At 37.3% G+C, this 17632-nt stretch overlaps 1 protein-coding gene across 1 annotated transcript in view; it reads left to right on the top strand.

Annotated features, from left to right (window-relative positions):
- The window catches only part of LOC308502951 (ankyrin repeat domain-containing protein 26-like), an 82472-nt gene that overhangs the window by 5105 nt on the left and 59735 nt on the right, over positions 1 to 17632 (top strand). The window contains exons 4-9 of the mRNA XM_081080753.1: positions 1110 to 1250; positions 2676 to 3605; positions 4944 to 5093; positions 8612 to 8682; positions 9022 to 9115; positions 15345 to 15453. Of these exons, the coding sequence (XP_080936879.1) occupies positions 1110 to 1250; positions 2676 to 3605; positions 4944 to 5093; positions 8612 to 8682; positions 9022 to 9115; positions 15345 to 15453 (1495 nt within the window). The remainder of the gene's footprint in view (positions 1 to 1109; positions 1251 to 2675; positions 3606 to 4943; positions 5094 to 8611; positions 8683 to 9021; positions 9116 to 15344; positions 15454 to 17632) is intronic.

The raw sequence follows: 17632 nt of genomic DNA, 5'->3' as shown, positions 1-17632 counted from the left end.
AGAGTCCAATTGAAATTACCTTTCATGCTAGCCTTTTAGAGTCAAAAGGTCATAACTGAATGATATTTATAACATTTGAACTAGTTACAAAACTTAAAATATTGTTAGAAACTATAGATATTCATAGCTCAACTTTATCTTTGGATTGAGGCAAAAATAATAATAATAAAGTCCTGAATGTTGTTTGCTCCTTTAATTTTTATAAGTCCCTTAAATAAAAAAGAAAGTAACATCAAATATTGAATCACATGATGAGACAGTTGAAATTATGAACCATGTAAAAATGATGGCCACTGATTCAGGCTCACGTGAAAGGAGTCATGGTTTTCAGGGGTTCAAAATGTGCAGTTCCGTATGGCTGGTCACTAAGGCCAAGGTTAGAGATGGATTCTTTCTTGTGACCTCTGTGTAATGGACTCTGCGTCTACATTGAGGGAGAGAAAGGGGTCATGCACTCAACTCAACTGCTTTTTAAGAGAATCACATCTTCTCAGGATGGAACCTTTGGTTGTTAGGACACAAACAATAACTTTCTAATATCTTTCCTTTCAGTGTAGGAAATCAGTAAATATGATTTAATTTTTTGTCTGCTCTTACTAGTGGGTATTGAATAAGTTAGAATTGGATGCAACAGATAATTATGTCAATGTATAACACAATGTGTAACACTCATAGTGTATAATGTGAATTAATATTTAGGAATTTACTTCTCTTACTGATTGATGTTAATGATGTGGGCTTCTAATTAAAGTTTGCCTATTCTCCAGTTATTAATCTTTAAAAAATATTCTTAAATTCACTGTAGGGGCTCACTATTTAAGACATGGTGAGGTGAACTATTTTAAATGAGAAAGCCTCTGTGACATTAAAAATCATCTACTATTTCATTTTTTGGGTGGATTTAACATATAACCAATTGTTTAGTTCAAACAGTGACAAAATTAGTTTTGCGGATTCATGTTTTTCTTCTAATTTAGACTAAGGCAAGTTATTTTTCACTTTCTAATTAAAGTCCGATAATTTGGGAGTAAGTAAACGTAGATTAAGATTTTTAACAGTTAAATTTTAGTTATATTCTAATTTTTCTTTGTTCATATTCGATTCTCTAGCTTGTACAAGAGGAAAACAACACTTTCCCGAGAACACTTTCCCGAGAACAGGACAACAAAATATTACATGACACAATTCTGACCAATTGCCTTCAACAACAAAAGGAGACAGAAATAAATCTTAAGAAAATGAATTCTGAGGTATTTTGTTTAGTCATTTTCAAATGTGTGTTTATGTACATATTTTAAAAACCAATGTTGTACATATGGGAATTGTAGAGGATTTTAAAAGTGTGTGTGTGTGTGTGTGTGTGTGTGTGTGTGTGTATGTGTGTGTGTGTATTTTAGGGAGAGTGACATTTTTGGTCCATTGCAATAAATGATATTCTTGATTGAAATCCTTTTATGTCCAACAGTCAAGTAGTGACGTTCCCAATGTGTCATCTAAAGGGGAGGTTTTCAATACTTTTTACAGGGATCAATGAGCTTTCTACAATCTCAAAACTATTGTTACTAATAACAGAAGTTTCAATTTGAGGCAGTGATTTCATCCCCTTGCTGTATTAGTAGAGAGGTTAGTTTTCACTTCCGCTGATTGTAAGGAGTAGAAGTATAGCCAGTGCAGAGACCGTCTTTTAGATCTACTTTTGAGAAAAGGAACAATTTGTTCCAAGTAGAGTCCTATTTCAGTGCTAGGAACTTTTGAAGAAAATTGTATGCCATGATGCATACTTAGCGATAATTTATTGGTGAGTATTTTATTCAAAGAAGTCAGTGTGTTTTCCCCTATTACACATTTATTTCTCCTTTAAACATTATGAAAAGGAAACAACACTTAAGCAGCAGCAAATATTTTCTAACAATAATTTTCTATTTTCTAAGAAGAGCTCTATAATTTTTAGCCTATTTACCCTGAGTTTTTTTTTTTTTTTTGAAATCTAAGGCTTCTTTTGAATTTATATATTTACACTAGAAGAGCAGCAAGCACACTATTGTAGAGTCCAAAGTCCTGGGAAAAAATCCTGAACTTGCTCATCTTTGTAATCATTCTATTTGAAACTGTGATAACGAAGAGTTCATTGATGTATAAAGAAGTGCTTAGCGTAATGCCTAGATTTATCAGTGATTAGTAGATTTCATCTTACAACTGACTCTGAAAATATTAGAAAAGTAGAATATCTTTTGAGTATTCTTGGGAAAAAAAATTCTAGGAAATGTAATCAGTCCAAATGTATGCAGAGTGAATACTCTTACTGTGGGATAGGTGTATATTCACACGGTGACCTCTATTTTAAAATGTAGTCAGACTTCTTAATCTTCCATTTGATGCCTTCTGGGTTTGCTGCCTTTCCAGTTCTGAGACTCTTAAAATGCTCTGATGATTTTAAAATTCTCTTGTTCACTTTCATGGATTCAGCATCTTATATTATTTTTTTTTTAACTTTGGGGAATTTATGCTTATATAAAGTTGGAGGTTTGGATTCAACATTGTATTTTCCCAGTGGGATATCCACTTACTGCCACCTTTTCATTATATAAACATTTAGGTTCTTCTTTAATTTCAGAGGATATCATGATATGTCATTTCATTGAGTGCTAGCTACAAGTCTCCTTTGTTTTACTTAGGATTCTGAGAGTTACGAAAGAGCAAAAGACCTGTTGCATGAAAATCACGTGTTGCAGGATGAAATCGCCATACTAAGACTACAAAGGGACACACTCATAACTCAGAAGCAGGAAATGGAAAAAAAATACTTTGAGGACACTGCAAATGTAAAAGAAAAGAAGGACCGTCTTCAAAAGACAGTAAAACAGAATGACAAAACGCTAACAAAAAGAGTATTTGAATATAACAGACAGCTTAATGTCCCAACAGCTGAGAATACAATGCTGAACTCTCAACTGGAGAATGAAAGACAAAGCAAAGAAAGATTGAAAACAGAAGCGGAATCCGACCATCATCATGAGTTTAGTAAGCAATTAAGACACCTACAAAATCCTTTCCAGGGATTAAGAGATAAATGCTTGCATTTCGTGGACAACATCGGGTTTGCTGTGTGTAACCTAAAAGAAAACAGTGAGATTCATTCTCAGCAACTTCCTAAAGCTGGAAGTAAATCCAATAGCTTAGACACTGAGCTCCCTCACGCAAGATACGATGTCAGAGAAAGGACATTGGTTGCTGAACCTGTACTGAAAGACCTAAACCAAACTCAGTGTCAAGAGGAGGAAATTGAACACATGAATCAAAGGGAACAAGGAAAAATGAACCCGTATATTGGAAAGCTGGAATCCCTAAAGGAGGAAGGATCTGACCTACAGAGTGGAAACATGCTTCTTCGAAGGCAACTGGATGATGCGTTCCACAAAAGTGACAATAATGAAAACTCAGGAATGAATATTGAAGAGCAGCTTCAGGGGCTTAGAAAAGTGCGTCAAGCTGAATGTGAAAAACAAGATCCAGTGGTGAAAGAGAGCCATAAGGAGTTAGTCAGCAAATTGAATCACTTGAAAGGAAGAATGTGCCAGTATGAAAACGATATATCAGAAAGAGAGGTAAGTATCCAGAAAGATAGTTTTCAGATTTCCTGAAAGAAAATTCAGTGTTCAAATATTTGATGATGGCTAAATGTTGAATCTAGCAGAATATTAAAAATATATAGATTACAAATGTATTTGCTCTAACAGCTTAAAAGCGTCCATTGTATCCAGCAAACAAAACTTAGACCTGTGAGGAGCTTTACTTTGAGTAAAGGCATTGTGTTGACTATGAAATTTTAAGGTATAAATTGTTATTAGATACATATTGATATGAATGATTTAGTCTTATACTGCTACAATAATAATTTTCATCTTTCTGTTACCACACTGTAATACCATTATGAAGCAGATAAATGGAAATGCTCCTATGCAAACAGAGTTTTTAGAGATAAAGGTTCAATTAAGTGGATTACCTAGAGAGTTAATTCTAGATTTCCCACATGAACTGAAGTGTAGATGCTGTCCCTTTCCCTCAGTAGTTTCTTCCACATTTTAGTTGGTATAATTTTGTTTTTATTCATGTCAATTTGATATAAATTGGAACTATTTCAGTCTCAAATAATGTATTCTTAGGACCTGTGACCTCTTTAAAGGCAGCTAATTTTTCATTAAATCATAATTTGGGACAAATGTGAGGAGTTTTATCAAAACTCTACTTGATTTAATCTTCCCACTGCTATCTATAATTGTCCTTGAATATTTTTACAAATTCATTTTTCTCATCGCAAGGCCCATTTACTATCATTTGGACATAAGTTTGTCCATTTCAAAGAGAATTTAGCAGTCTCTGATTTATTAATTTGGCACTGGGTCTCCATTTTCAGACGAGTGAGGGGAGGCAGGATTCATGTGTAGCAGGGAGAGAGGTCCAGGCCATGAAGACCACTGGAATGAGTTCGCTTTTCTTCTAAGATACAGGAATCTGTTGGAAGGTTGTGAGCAGTGGACTGCATATGTGAGGACCTGTGAAGTCAATTTAAGCCTGTGATAAAAAAAGGGGAAAACATTCCACAATGTATACTTGACGACCGCTAGTCCCACCGACATACCAATTTCCCCTTGAGATGTCAGTAGATTGTTAAACTCTGCGGCTTCATCAGGGGAAGTGGAGAGTGGGGCTGAATCTGTTGTTCAAGTAACCTACGTAATAGTGAGTGGGCAGCAGGATAACACCTTCTGTGTCTTACCCAGATTCAGTAGACAGAATTGTGTCCAAAAGAAGAAAAGAAGGTGAACTGATGCATGGGGTGATCTTTTTCGAGTTACATATTATATTAATATGTTAGAGTTAGCAAATTTTAACATAATTTAATAGGTGTGTTTATGAGATCACTAACAGAATCATCTTCCTAGGTGCTTGGGAGACGATTTCAACAAGAGCTACCTGACTCCACAAAAAAACTGTCTATGTCAGAGGCTTCACTGGAGGATAGATCACGTTACCGTATGAATTCAGAAGCTGAGACACAGGATTTCAAGACATTAGAGCAAATCAGACATCAGGTATGTGTGAAATGTAACCTGTCAACAGTTCATCTATAGTTGATTAATATAAAGTGTTTTAAGATCCTGATTTTCAAGGGCAGCTTTCTTTTGTGTTTTCGGTGTAATTAATTTATTATAATTTTATTGTCTTTATAATGCACTTCTTAAACTCTGGCTTCTATCCTGCTATTTGCAACGTATGTTTTTTCTTATATCTATACCCTTGGTAACGTTGAGAAATAGGCAGCATTCCTCATAGAAATCGAGAGACTTTCTTCCTACTAAACAATATTTTGTAGTGATATCTCCATTACCAGGATGAAGCAGCCATTTAAAATCAGAAGATAATGCTTACTAGAACGATTCAGAAATTTGTCTTATTTCTTATCATCACTTTTGTAAATGGTTACAGCATTGGTATATATTTCATGGACTTCAAACTAACTTGTACAGAAAGTTCATTATACAAACCAGTTGAAGTAGGCATTTCCTTCATTTTGTTTTCATTTTTGAAATATTGTAAAAGTGTAGAAATATGTTGATCATTATAGTATGCACACCCACAATAGAGAATTAAGAAAATAATCCAGATTCACTATATTTGTGTTTTTTTAATCTTCATTGGGATGCAATCCCCATATCATATTTCACCATTTAAAATATACAATTCAATATCTCTTGTTACATTCAGAGAGATGTGGAACTATCACCACAATTATAGAACATTTCCATTACCCCCAAAAGAAACCCCACATCCCTTAGCTGTCACCCTATCTTCCTGTCTCTCCCAGCCTCAGGCAACCACCAATCTACTTTCTGTCTCTGTAGATTTGCCTACTTTGGATATTTCATGTAAATGGAATCACACGATGTGAGGTCCCTTGTGACTCGCTTCTTTCACGTAACATCACGTTTCCAGGGTTCCACCGTGTTGTAGCACACATCAGTTGTGAGCTATTTCTTCCTATTGCCCAATGTTGCTTCACCTTGTGGACAAAATACTTACCCATTCATCAGCTGATGGAACTTTGTGTTGTTTCCACTTTTTGGCTGTTAATAATTCTGCTATGAACATGAGTTTACAAGTTATGGTGGGAGCCAGTGTTTTGATTTCCCTGCCCCCCGGATTTCTGGCTCCCAATCTGGCCTCTCCATGAAGCTTTCTCTCACTGTTTGAACTCTCATTGAACTCGTGTTCCTCAGCACTTGTCAGATAGTCTGTGCAGAGCAATCAAGCCCTAAATTTGACATAGTTTCAATTTTTCATGAGAGAGAATTCTGTCTTTCTAAGTATAACTTTGTCTAAGGGGAAATAGTATTTGATATGATGGCACCTATCCTTGCATAAATTGAAAATGTTTTCTTCAACAGTTGTTAGGATAAAATTAAATATTTTATACCAAACCAATACTTCCCCTTGGAGACATTGATATAATTAAACTTTTATTCTGAAAGTATTTCTCACAATTATATATAAAACTGAAAGCACGAATCTAATAGAAAATTGTTCAGTGAAATGCTCATGTTCCCCCTCTCCATAAAAATAAAAAACTAAAATAAAAGGGAGCCAGCCCTTCCTGTCTACAGCCAGCCAGGGTGTACAGGTGGATAGCACATTCTAACTACAGCTCTGAGGACGGCTTTTCTGATCTGCCAGAGCGTGCTGCTTCCATCTGCTCCTCTGAGTTCTGACACATCCCCACAGAACCAGTTGCTGGGAAGGAATTGATTTGGAAAGTTGGCTTTAGCACTAGAGTCCGTTATTTCCATATCAGTGGCTTTACCCTGCCTCTCACGGTCATATAAATTGTATGCTCAATCCAGGAGGTGGTATTTGCATTGTAGTCCATACTCATTATGGACTACACTGAGTGTACATAGGAACGTATACATTATTACAAGCAGAGAAAATGTACTATTGGCTCTTGGAATTGGTAAAAGGATTTTAGTACTGGGGTTATATTCTGGGCTTAATGCTCCCCATTTGCTGACATTGCCGATAGTTTGATGAATGATTTCAGTGTAACTGGTGTACTCTTACACTGGTTCCACTTCCATTGGCATCCCATCTGTGTAAAATATCAAATTTTATTAGAACCTAAAATACAGCAACAATAATGCTAACTGCAAACCCTTTGATTTTACTGTGTGCCATGTCCTTTTCTATTACATATGTTCCCTAATTTAATCTTCCCAATATCTCAGTGAGGTAGATGCCACTATTGTCTCATTTTATACATGAAGAAACTGAGACCCCCAAAATTTAAGCATTTTGCTGTCGGTGCCTGCTGACGAGACAACAGTCCCTGAAGTGGGGAGTGAGGATTGAGAGAAAAGAAGAGAGACAAAGATGGGATCGGGAGGGCAGGCAATTCTAAGTAGACTGATGCAGTTCTAAGTAGAATGCCTCAGTTCTAAGTAGAATGCCTCAGCCCAAGTTTATTTTTGCAGCTTATATACTCTGGGCATCAAAAAGTAACAGAACTGTCTGCAATCTAGTAGTTACAATGTTTGCATGAACAAGGGCTTGTTTTTTGGCCAGCTCCACACTTCCTGACCTTGTCTAGTTCTGTGTTCTCAAAGTAGCAAGTTTTGCCTTGCTGGGAGCACAAACCACTCAAGGAAGTCAAAGGTTCAACATTTCACAAAACAACACCTGCTAGCACTTCAGCACGGTTTCCCACATTTTGCTCAAGGTTACCCAGCTAATAACTGATGGACTTGGGATAAAAACCCAGGCATTTTGGCTCTTATTTAGTTACTGCCCCTCAAACTATTCCATGACTATCTGACTGCCCCCAAGAGTAGCCTGTTAACTTTCATAATCACTGGACTAGCCTGGTAATTCACGTATGTGAATATTTAAAATTAGAGTTGATGGGATGCTTGGAATACAGTATGTTTGATTTCTTGGGTCATTTGTACCACAAGGTATGATAATTAAGTGTGAGAACTCATTCAAGCAAAAGTGCTCCATACCTCGTTGCTGAATATCACTGCGGTCACAACGGTCCCTTTGGGAAACTCTGCACCAATGCCACCGCCTAGTTCACAGTTCAAAGCACATTGGAACTCTTTTTCTAGAATGGCCATCATTGCTGTCATCATATTACCCTTGATGTCCTGAATGTCATCAAATAGTCTTCCTTTCCATATTTTCTTTATCTTTGGATAATGACATATTTAGTCACTGGGGACCAGATCAGGTGAGTAGGGAGGGTGTTGCAATACAGTTATTTGTTTACAGGCTAAAAACTCCCTCAGACACAGTGCCCTGTGAGCTGGTGCATTGTCGTGATGCAAGAGCAATGAGTCGTTGGCTAAAAGTTCAGGTCATCTTAACTTTTTCACACAATCTTTTAAGCAATTCCAAAGAGTAAACTTGGTTAACTGTGTGTCCAGTTGGTAGAAATTCATAATGAACAGTCCCTCACATATATATAAAAAAAGGGGAGCAACATCATTGCAACAAGTTTGCGAACTTAATTGTCAGATGTCATAGATCATCAGTAAACATAACTTTTTCTTTATTTTAGCTGCAAGAAGCAGGAGCTCGACATCCAGAGGATGCACGATGCACTGAGAAGATGCAAGATCACGTGCAAAAGTATAAGTTAAAGCAGCACAGAAAATAACTTGAGTATTTATAAAGCAGATGTGTAGTGTAGTATGACTATTAGATCAGTTATAACAATAAACACATGAGTGTGAAGCTGGGTCAAAATGTCAGCTTTGAGCTACCTTGAAAAGAATAATTTGTGTACATTATCTCTAATTTTGCATATTATGCAAAATTCACAACTAGAAAAATAGCACAATTGCCAAATCATGCGCTTTTCAAATTGTAAGATTTTATGTAGTTGCACCTTAGATATTTGTTCAGTGATTATGTGGTATGCTTTAAAGTCAAGGTGTGAGAACAATTATGTCAAAATATTCACTTTAGGCTTGCAGCTGAAAATACTGACCTAAGACTGACAAATAAAAAGCTAGTGGGCATAATCGAACAGCTTCTCAGGCACCTGTCAGGTACAAGTTTGGTAAGTGAATCTCTTCATTTCTGTCATACTGCAAAGGAATTTCTATGTCTGTCATAGTAGCATATAAGGATATTTTAGACAATAAGAACAGTCTCATTAATAAAAGTACTGTATTCATGTTGATACTACTTGCTGGGAGTAACGTAATTCCTCTCCACAGAGAAAGAAATCTCAGTTCATAAAATTAATGATTTTTGTAGTAAGATTTTTATAGAAAAAGATTGTGATAGTCTAAAGGCAACATTTGATATACACCATGTTTCATTTATCCTTTCGTGTGTACAACATTTGGGTTTTTCCAACTGTTGGCTGTTGCTATTTATGCTGCCACAAACATCGGAGTACAAATATCTGTTTGAGTCCAGGCATTTGAGTAATGATTTGATCCAGAATTCTAAATTTCCCTTGAAATCTAAACCCTTTAGTGAGATTTGGAGAATGAATTACTTTTAATGTTCTAATTTGTTTTCTTCATCATTAACGAATACTGGGTCATTAGGCAAATGTTTCCTGAAAAGAATATACTTTTCTCTTTGTTGGATTTTGAAAAAGAAAAGAGATGCCAGTGTAAAAGTAGAAATGAATGCCCAATCAAGTCCTTACATAGTAACATAGTGCTTCTAGCTTTGCAAGTTTAGAAACTAATCTTTTTCCATTCACTTGAGTTAATCATACGCTTTTAAAAATTTAACAGTTCGATGTCAGAAAAGATTGATGTGTCATCCAGGATGACAATTTCCTGATGGACAGTGAAAACCGTGTCACTATCTTTCCTAAGCAGAACAACATTCCCCTGCCATCCTTCTGTCCTCTGTAGGAGAGGCTCCCTAGGATTTCCCATCACAAGATCGCATTGTGACCCCTGAGGTGGACCAATGACATAGATGTATCTTCCAGCTGGTGTCTTTCAGTCACAGTAGCCAGGGCTAAGCAATTTCATTAGACAGTCATGCCCATCAAGGGAAACAGAAGATTGTTCTGATGGTCCTTCTTGTGGCCAAAGAAACTTTGAAAAAAAATTTTTGTCTAGACTTCTTGTCAATTAAGTCACATTATGTTGCTAACATACTTTTCATATGAGTGACATGATAATGTGTTGATAAGGAGTCTTACATGAATTTGAGTTCCATGAGTTGTCACATCACAGCTTTATAGAGAAATCTATTATATTAAGGTATCAAAAATTGAAAAATTGGGGATTTGTGGTCAAGATAGCAGAGTAGGTAAATGCCATGCTTGCCTCCTCTCACGACCACATCAAAATTACAACTAAACTACAGAACTATCATCACTGAGCATCACCTGAAGTCAAGCTCAACCAAAGTCGTCCTACCTCTAGGGACATACAGAAGAAGTCACGTCGAGACTGGTAGGAGGAGCAGAAAAACAGAACGAGCTGATGCCAGACCCTTGTGCGACTGTCAGAAGTCTAGAGGGATATCTTGCTTGTCGAGGTCCACTAGGGGTGTGAGAGGTCCCAGCTCCACACCAGGCATCCTAGCCCAGGATTCCAATGCTAGAGAGAGATGTCCCCATAGCTTCTGGCTGTGGAAACCACTGGTCATTCTGGTTGGGTGAGATAAAAGGATGGCTAGAGTCCCAGTTGATTCTTTTATAGGGCTTGGAATGGGCTTACTAACTGACAGATTCATTTGCCCTGAACTCTAACACTGGGCAGTAGTTCAGGGATATAAGGGGGGGAACTAAGTTTTTTGCCTTTAGGGTGATGGCTGGAGGGGAGCTTCTTCCCACACAGAGGTGCTTGTAGAATCCATTGTTTCTGTACTGATCCATCACCCGTCGCAGTGTGAGACATAGACGGCCTCCATCAGTTGAGTCTACATCAACCTGGCTAACACTGTCCCTGAGAACAGTGATTCCCTGAGAACCTGCCCCACCTAACTTGAGAGCCAACCCAAGCTTCTTCCAGTGACTTTTCCAAAAAAAAAACATCCTGTCTTGGCTCATGCTGCAGACTTGCCTAAAATCTCTCAAAGGTTCACAAAACCTAAATAAGCTTTACGTGGCCTCAGCTGTCTTTTACTTCTTGCTGTGTAGACCCAAGATGGCACTAATGGAAGCTGGCTATGGTTCATAACTGGAACTCTTGAGGCACCTCCAAAGCCGGTGCAGGTGGCAGCCATCTGCATCCTGCTTTGTGGTCAAGCTAGGTGGCCCTCGCAGGACATAGGCTGCGGCTGAACTAGGCCTGTGGCCGGGCCACTTCTAGGAGTCCCTAGGGCTGACATACCTGGTGGCCATCTTTGGACAGAGCAGGAGCATCACCGCTCTGGTGCCTCCCAGAAAGACACAACCAAAGTGTACACAGGGCAGACACCAGTGCCCTGCTAAAGCAAATCCTGCTCTGTAGGGGCAGCCCCTGCAAAACAGCTCCTCCACTGTAGTCATGGTCAGTCCTCACAACCACACAGTCTGACGATCAATGCCTCCCATTGACATACAAAGAGCAACAGAGGCTGCACTACAACAGGAGAGCACAGAGAACTCACACAAGGGGCAGAGCTGCAGCGCCTGGCTCTGGGTACCAAGGAGGCTGTGCCACACGGCCCCACAGGACACCTACTATATAAGGCCACTCAGATAGGCCTGGGAGACACAGCAGTCCTACCTCATACACAGAAACATTCAGAAGGAGGGAGCCAACATGGGGAGTCAAAGAAACATGCCAAATAAAAGAACAGAAGAAACCGCCAGAAAAATACTGAGCAAGATAGAGACAAGCAATCTATCAGATGCAGAGTTCAAAACACTGGTTATTAGGATGCTCAGGGACCTCAAGAAGAACTTCCACTAAGACATAGGAAACATAAAAATGAAGATAGAAAACATAAAAATGAACCAGTCATAAGTAAAGAATAAAATAACTGAAAAAGCGAATGTCTTAGAGGGAATGAAAACTGACTAGATGAAGCAGAGAATCGAATGAGTGATTTAGAAGATATGGTAGCTGAGAATACCCAGTCAGAACAGCAAAAAGAATCCAAAATATGAGGACAGTTTAAGGGACCTCTGAGAATGTCAAGCATACCAACATTATCATATGGGGTACTACGAGAAGAAGAAATGAAGGAATTCGAAATGTACTTGATAATGACTGAGAACTTCCCTAACTTGGTAAAGGAAATGGACATATAAGCCCAGAATTTCAAAGAAGATGAGCCCAAACAGGCCCATACCAAGAATACGTCATAATTAAAATGCCAAAGTTTATAGGCAAATAAAGACTTTAAAACAGCAAGAAAAAAGCAGTTAGTAACCTGTAAAGGAGCACCCATAAGACTAGCAGGTGATTTCTCAAGAGCAACTTTGTAGGCCAGAAGGGATTGGCACAAAATATTCAAAGTGATGAAAGACATGCCTACAACTAAGATTTCTTTACCCAGCAAAGCTATAATTTAGTATCATAGGACAGATCAAGAGCTTTCAGGAGGAAAAAAAAAAAAACTGAAGGAGTTCATCAGTACCAAACCAGTATTACAAGGAATATTAGAGGGACTTCTTTAAAAGGAACAAAAAAGGAAGAACAAAAATATCAATCATAAAATAGCAGTAACTACATATCTATGCACAATTACTTTATGTGTAAATAGATTAAATTCTCCAATCAAAACACAGGGTGGCTGAAAGGATAAGAAAATAAGATCCTTACATATGCTCCCTACAACAGACTTGCTTCAGATCAAAAGACACAGAGACTGAAAATAAAGGGATATTTCATGAAAACAAAATAAAATTTAAAAAGCTGTGGGAGCAATACTTATATCACACAATATAGACTTTTAAACAAAGGCTATCACAAGAGTTGAAGAATGACCCAGATATCCCACTTCAGAGTATTTATCCAAAGAAACCGAAAAATGCCAATTCGAGGCGACGTGTACATCAATATGTTCACTGCAGGATTCTTTACAATGGCCAAGATGTGCATGCAGCCTATCAATGGATGAATGGATAAAGAAGAGATGATACATGTATGCAATGGAATATTGCTTGGCCACAGAAGGAAATGGGCTCTGGCCATCTGTGGCGGTGTGGATGGACCTGGAGAGTACAGTGCTGAGTGGAGTGTGTCAGACCGAGAAAGATGCACTGTGATTGTGCTTCTAAGTGGGATTTAAGAACAGAACAAACAAACAGAAAAATGTTCATACATACAAAGAACATTTTGTTGGTTGCCAGCTGGAAGGGGGTTTGTGAAGTGGGTTAAAAGGGGAGAGATTAAAAAGTACAAATTGGTTGTTACAAAGTAGTCATGGGGATCCAGGGTATAGTATAAGGCATGTATTAATGATATTGCAATAACAACACATGGCATCAGATGAGTACTAGATAATTTAGGGTGATAGATGGGAGAGGAGTTAGGAGCAGGGCGGAAAAGGTGAAGGGGTTAAAAAGTACAAATTGGTAGTTACTAAATAGTCATGGGGATGTAATGTAAAGCATAGGGAATATAGTTAATACTATGACAATAACTATGTATAGTGCCAGGTGGGTACTGGATGAGTCAGGGGAATCACTTTGTTAAATTACTTAAATTCTAACCACTATGCTGTACACCTAAAATTAATATAAAATAATATTGAATGTCAAAAAATAGAAAAATTTGTAAGCACACCCACAACTGATTAAGCTTATACCAAAATAATGAGGGACGATAGGTTCCTAGGGGAAGTAATTAGGATCTTGACAGAATTATCAGCCACCATAAGGTCTACCCTGTAAATCAAAAGTTTAATTATGACAGGTTTCAACGAATTCGATCAATAGCCCCCAAGGTGAGAGAGTACCTGGGTTAAGATATTTGATTCACACAATGTGAGAGGAAGCATCTGGACTGGGAAGAAAGGATAGCTCCAACTGACTTAAGCTGTCAAACAAGATGGTGGAGTGTACTTGCAAAAGGAATTTCAGAACACTTCCATAGGTCAGGTCAGGTCCCAAGGAATAGGAAGTTATTCAATAGAGCAAACAAAAATGGAAAGGCGAATAGTAGATAATGTGAACCTTATGAAAAAACTTATGCATTCTGAGAGAAAAATAGGACAAAGTATGCTGGTCAACATCCTAAGGGTGAGGAGCTGCCAAGATCTGAAAATAACGCTATGTTCGTAGTAACAGTGATAAGAATCCCCATGAAATGTACCAGATGAGCTGATCCATAGCAAGTCATGGTTTATGAGTGTGTGGTTGAGGGACACTGTCTATGAGGAGCTCGAGGGGAAAAAGGAAAGTACAGATGACCTCAGTAAAGGGGTCAAGGCTGCCACTGTAGATGAGGGAATGTGGTTTGAAGCACTAGGATTTAAGGACCTGAGAGCATTTAAAAAGAGGAATAGAAAAGGGTCAAGGCCTGCCCACCAGGACTGCTGTTTAGAGATGAGTGGGGCTGAGAAGACTATAGAAAGGGTGTGGGCATCCTTATCAGTTGCTGCTGAGAAGTAAAGCAGGACAAGGACTAAAGAGATGACCCTGAAAAATGTTTTCGCGCAATTATAAGGACAGAAAGTCAGGCTCTCATGTAAAAGAAGAGAATAAGTGGCGAAAATATGGACCTGGGGATGAGACCACATATTAAAGAGGGTTAGAGTCTAAGGAGAAAAACAGGATGACAGAAAAAGTTACAGGAATCAAGAAAAAGTTATGTTTTTACATAATATAGAGAAGATAAACTTTAAAGAGAAAAATATTTACTAGAAAAGGAGAAATTGAAACCTATGGAAGAACGCTTACAGAGAATGAGAGTCTTCATCTGATGCTCATGTCAGATTATCACAATCTAAGGGGGACTGCACAGGAAGTTTTCAAAGATTATCATACGAAAATGTGATTCCATAAACCCTGTAAAATCTTGAAATGTTGATGAAAATGTCTCTGGGAGCATTTCTTGAAACTAAAATGTAAAGAGAACCACTATTTAAATCTATTCTTTAACACTTAGTATTTTTACATGTAAAAGCCTCTGTTTTTAAGAAAGTTTGGCAATTTAAATTCCAGGAAACCAATGATGACACTGCAAAATCCATTTCAGCTGCTTTAAGAAATGTCATTGTTTTTGAACTCTGTCCTTATTGGCATCAGGTCTACAACTACATTTTATACACCTGTGTACACATATTACTCATGAGCTCATGAGGAATCATATTTTAAAGAAAGAAGAGTGAGTCTCTAGATTTTTAAAATTAACTTTCTTTAAAAATGTTTTTCAAAGTCTGAGGATGAAAAGGAACAATTAAAGTACTATGAGAAGTTAGAATCTCTGCAATATAATATGAATCAACAAAAGAAGAAAAATGATGAATTAGAGACAGAGGTTACCAGTAAGGTTTTAATATTTCAGATCATGTCAACCATTAATTACTATTTCATTATAATTCTCACTTTATGAAAACCTAAGTACAAATGTATTTCATACCTGTAATTTTCATAATTAAAAAAGCTATCCTACTTACAAATTTACATCAGAAACTCAGCATAGTCAAACTTGTGTGAATGCCAAAATATTATACCTACTTTTGAATGATTCCTAAAACTATAATGACCGTGTCTTTTGCATATACTGTCAACTGCACTCTTCCTGGTCTCCCTTGAATCTTTATTTCTGCAGGATGTCTGTGCTCTCTTTGGTAATCTTTCCTTCTTTTCGTAGTGTTCTTGCCTTCAGCATTCTAACAGTTTAATGTCTAAAAACCTATCTGTGGTATTGTTTAACAACATCAGAATTGTTATTGATTTGGCTTCTATGTTCTTTCTACTTTTTTGTCAGTTATAAAATATGTCATACATACCAAACCATATGTATAACTTAAAAAAGAATGAGATGAGTAATCATCTCACTCAAATAATAATGGAATCTTTCCCAACGTCTGGGAAGCCCGCACGTGGCTTGCTTTCTGTTTACTTGCTGCTTACTGAATGAAGTTCTTTCTCTGATTCTCCTCAGTGTTTTTTCTCCCATGTCACTGTCTTTCTCTGCATTGTTTTGTATTCTCATTTTGTTAACTTTGTGCTAGCAAAGATCTCTTCGTAAGACAGACTCGAAGAGACTGTGACACATTATCTCTCCAATTTCCTTTCTTCTAAAGCCCTGCCCCTTTCCTTTCCCCTCCACTCAGACTTCAGATTTTTCTTTCCGGTTTCTCTTTCTATTTTGAATGATCTCTTGTTGGTACGTACTTTCTTTTCTTCTGGTAGACTGTGGTCAGTAGGCACCGAATGGTATTTTGGCGTGTTTTCAAAACATCCACATATATTATACTTTTCTTCTTCACCTTGGATACTAATCTCTGGTTTATAGCTGATATTTAATATGTTTGATACTAACAATCTTAAGTGGATATTAATAATACTTTAATTATAAGAACCTTACATTGTTACAATGTGAAGTCTGTATCATATGTATCACAATTGTTTTATGTTACTTACCTAAGATTATAATTTAATTAGTATGCTTTCAAACTCTTATACTGGAACAAATAGGAGAGGATCATAATTTATAGATTTGTTTATTTTGTATGATAGACATATCATCTCTTTAAATAATTCCTAAACATTTACTCTTAAAGAATTTGACTTACTCGTTTTCTACAATTCTGCAGACTGAAGACCCTCTTTCAGAATACAAGGATGCTACATGACAGTCAAAATGGAGAGGTTAGTTTCCTTGGAGATTTAGAACCCAATCAATCTGAAATGGATATTCAGATGGCTAGGTTAAAACAGAAGGTACTTTGTAATCCGTTTGGGACCCAGAAATCACTTAATTTGGGGAAATAGAAACCACTCAATGCTTTGAGCAGTACAATACTGATTTCTCTCTTAATTTTACAGACTCAAGCAGTGAAAAAGATAGCTTATTTTCTATATCATTTTTCTATAAAAGGGCATACTGTTACCTCTCCTATGTCTCAACCCTGGCTAGTGATCTAAAGCCAAGAAGGACACCGTTGCATGACCCCAAAGCACTGGCTCCAATCTTCATTGAGATATAATGAACATAGCATGCAGTTCCATCATTTAAAGTGTGCAGTGCAGTGGCTTTTAGTGTATTAAAAGCTTTATGCAGTCATCATCACAATCAGTTTTACAACATTTTCATCACCCTGGAAAGTATCTGTGTACTGTTAGCCTTCACCGTGTGCCAGTCTGCCCTTCCCACTCTTCCTAGCCCTAAGGAACCACTAGTGAACTCTCTGCTCCATATTGTGGTTTTGATGTAGTTTTTTCTGATGAATAATGATGCTGAGCAATCTTTTCCCATGCTTATTATCCATTTGTATAACTTTTTTGAAAAACTGTTGTTTCAATTCCTTTGCCCTTTTAAAATTGCACTGTCTCTTTCTTGTTGAATTGTAAGAGTTCTTTATATATCCTGGATACAAATCGCTTATCAGATATAGGATTTTCAAATATTTCTCCCTTTCATTAGCTTGCTTATTTAGTCTTTCAATGGTATCCTTTAAAGCACAGAAGCATTTTATTTTAATGGAGTCCAGTTAA

Source organism: Rhinolophus hipposideros (genome assembly GCF_964194185.1).
Source record: "Rhinolophus hipposideros genome assembly, contig: SUPER_9_unloc_2, whole genome shotgun sequence".
In the NCBI taxonomy this organism is placed as follows: Eukaryota; Metazoa; Chordata; class Mammalia; order Chiroptera; family Rhinolophidae; genus Rhinolophus; species Rhinolophus hipposideros.
Note: the sequence above shows the minus strand (reverse complement) of the source record. Positions and strands in the feature narration are given on the sequence as shown.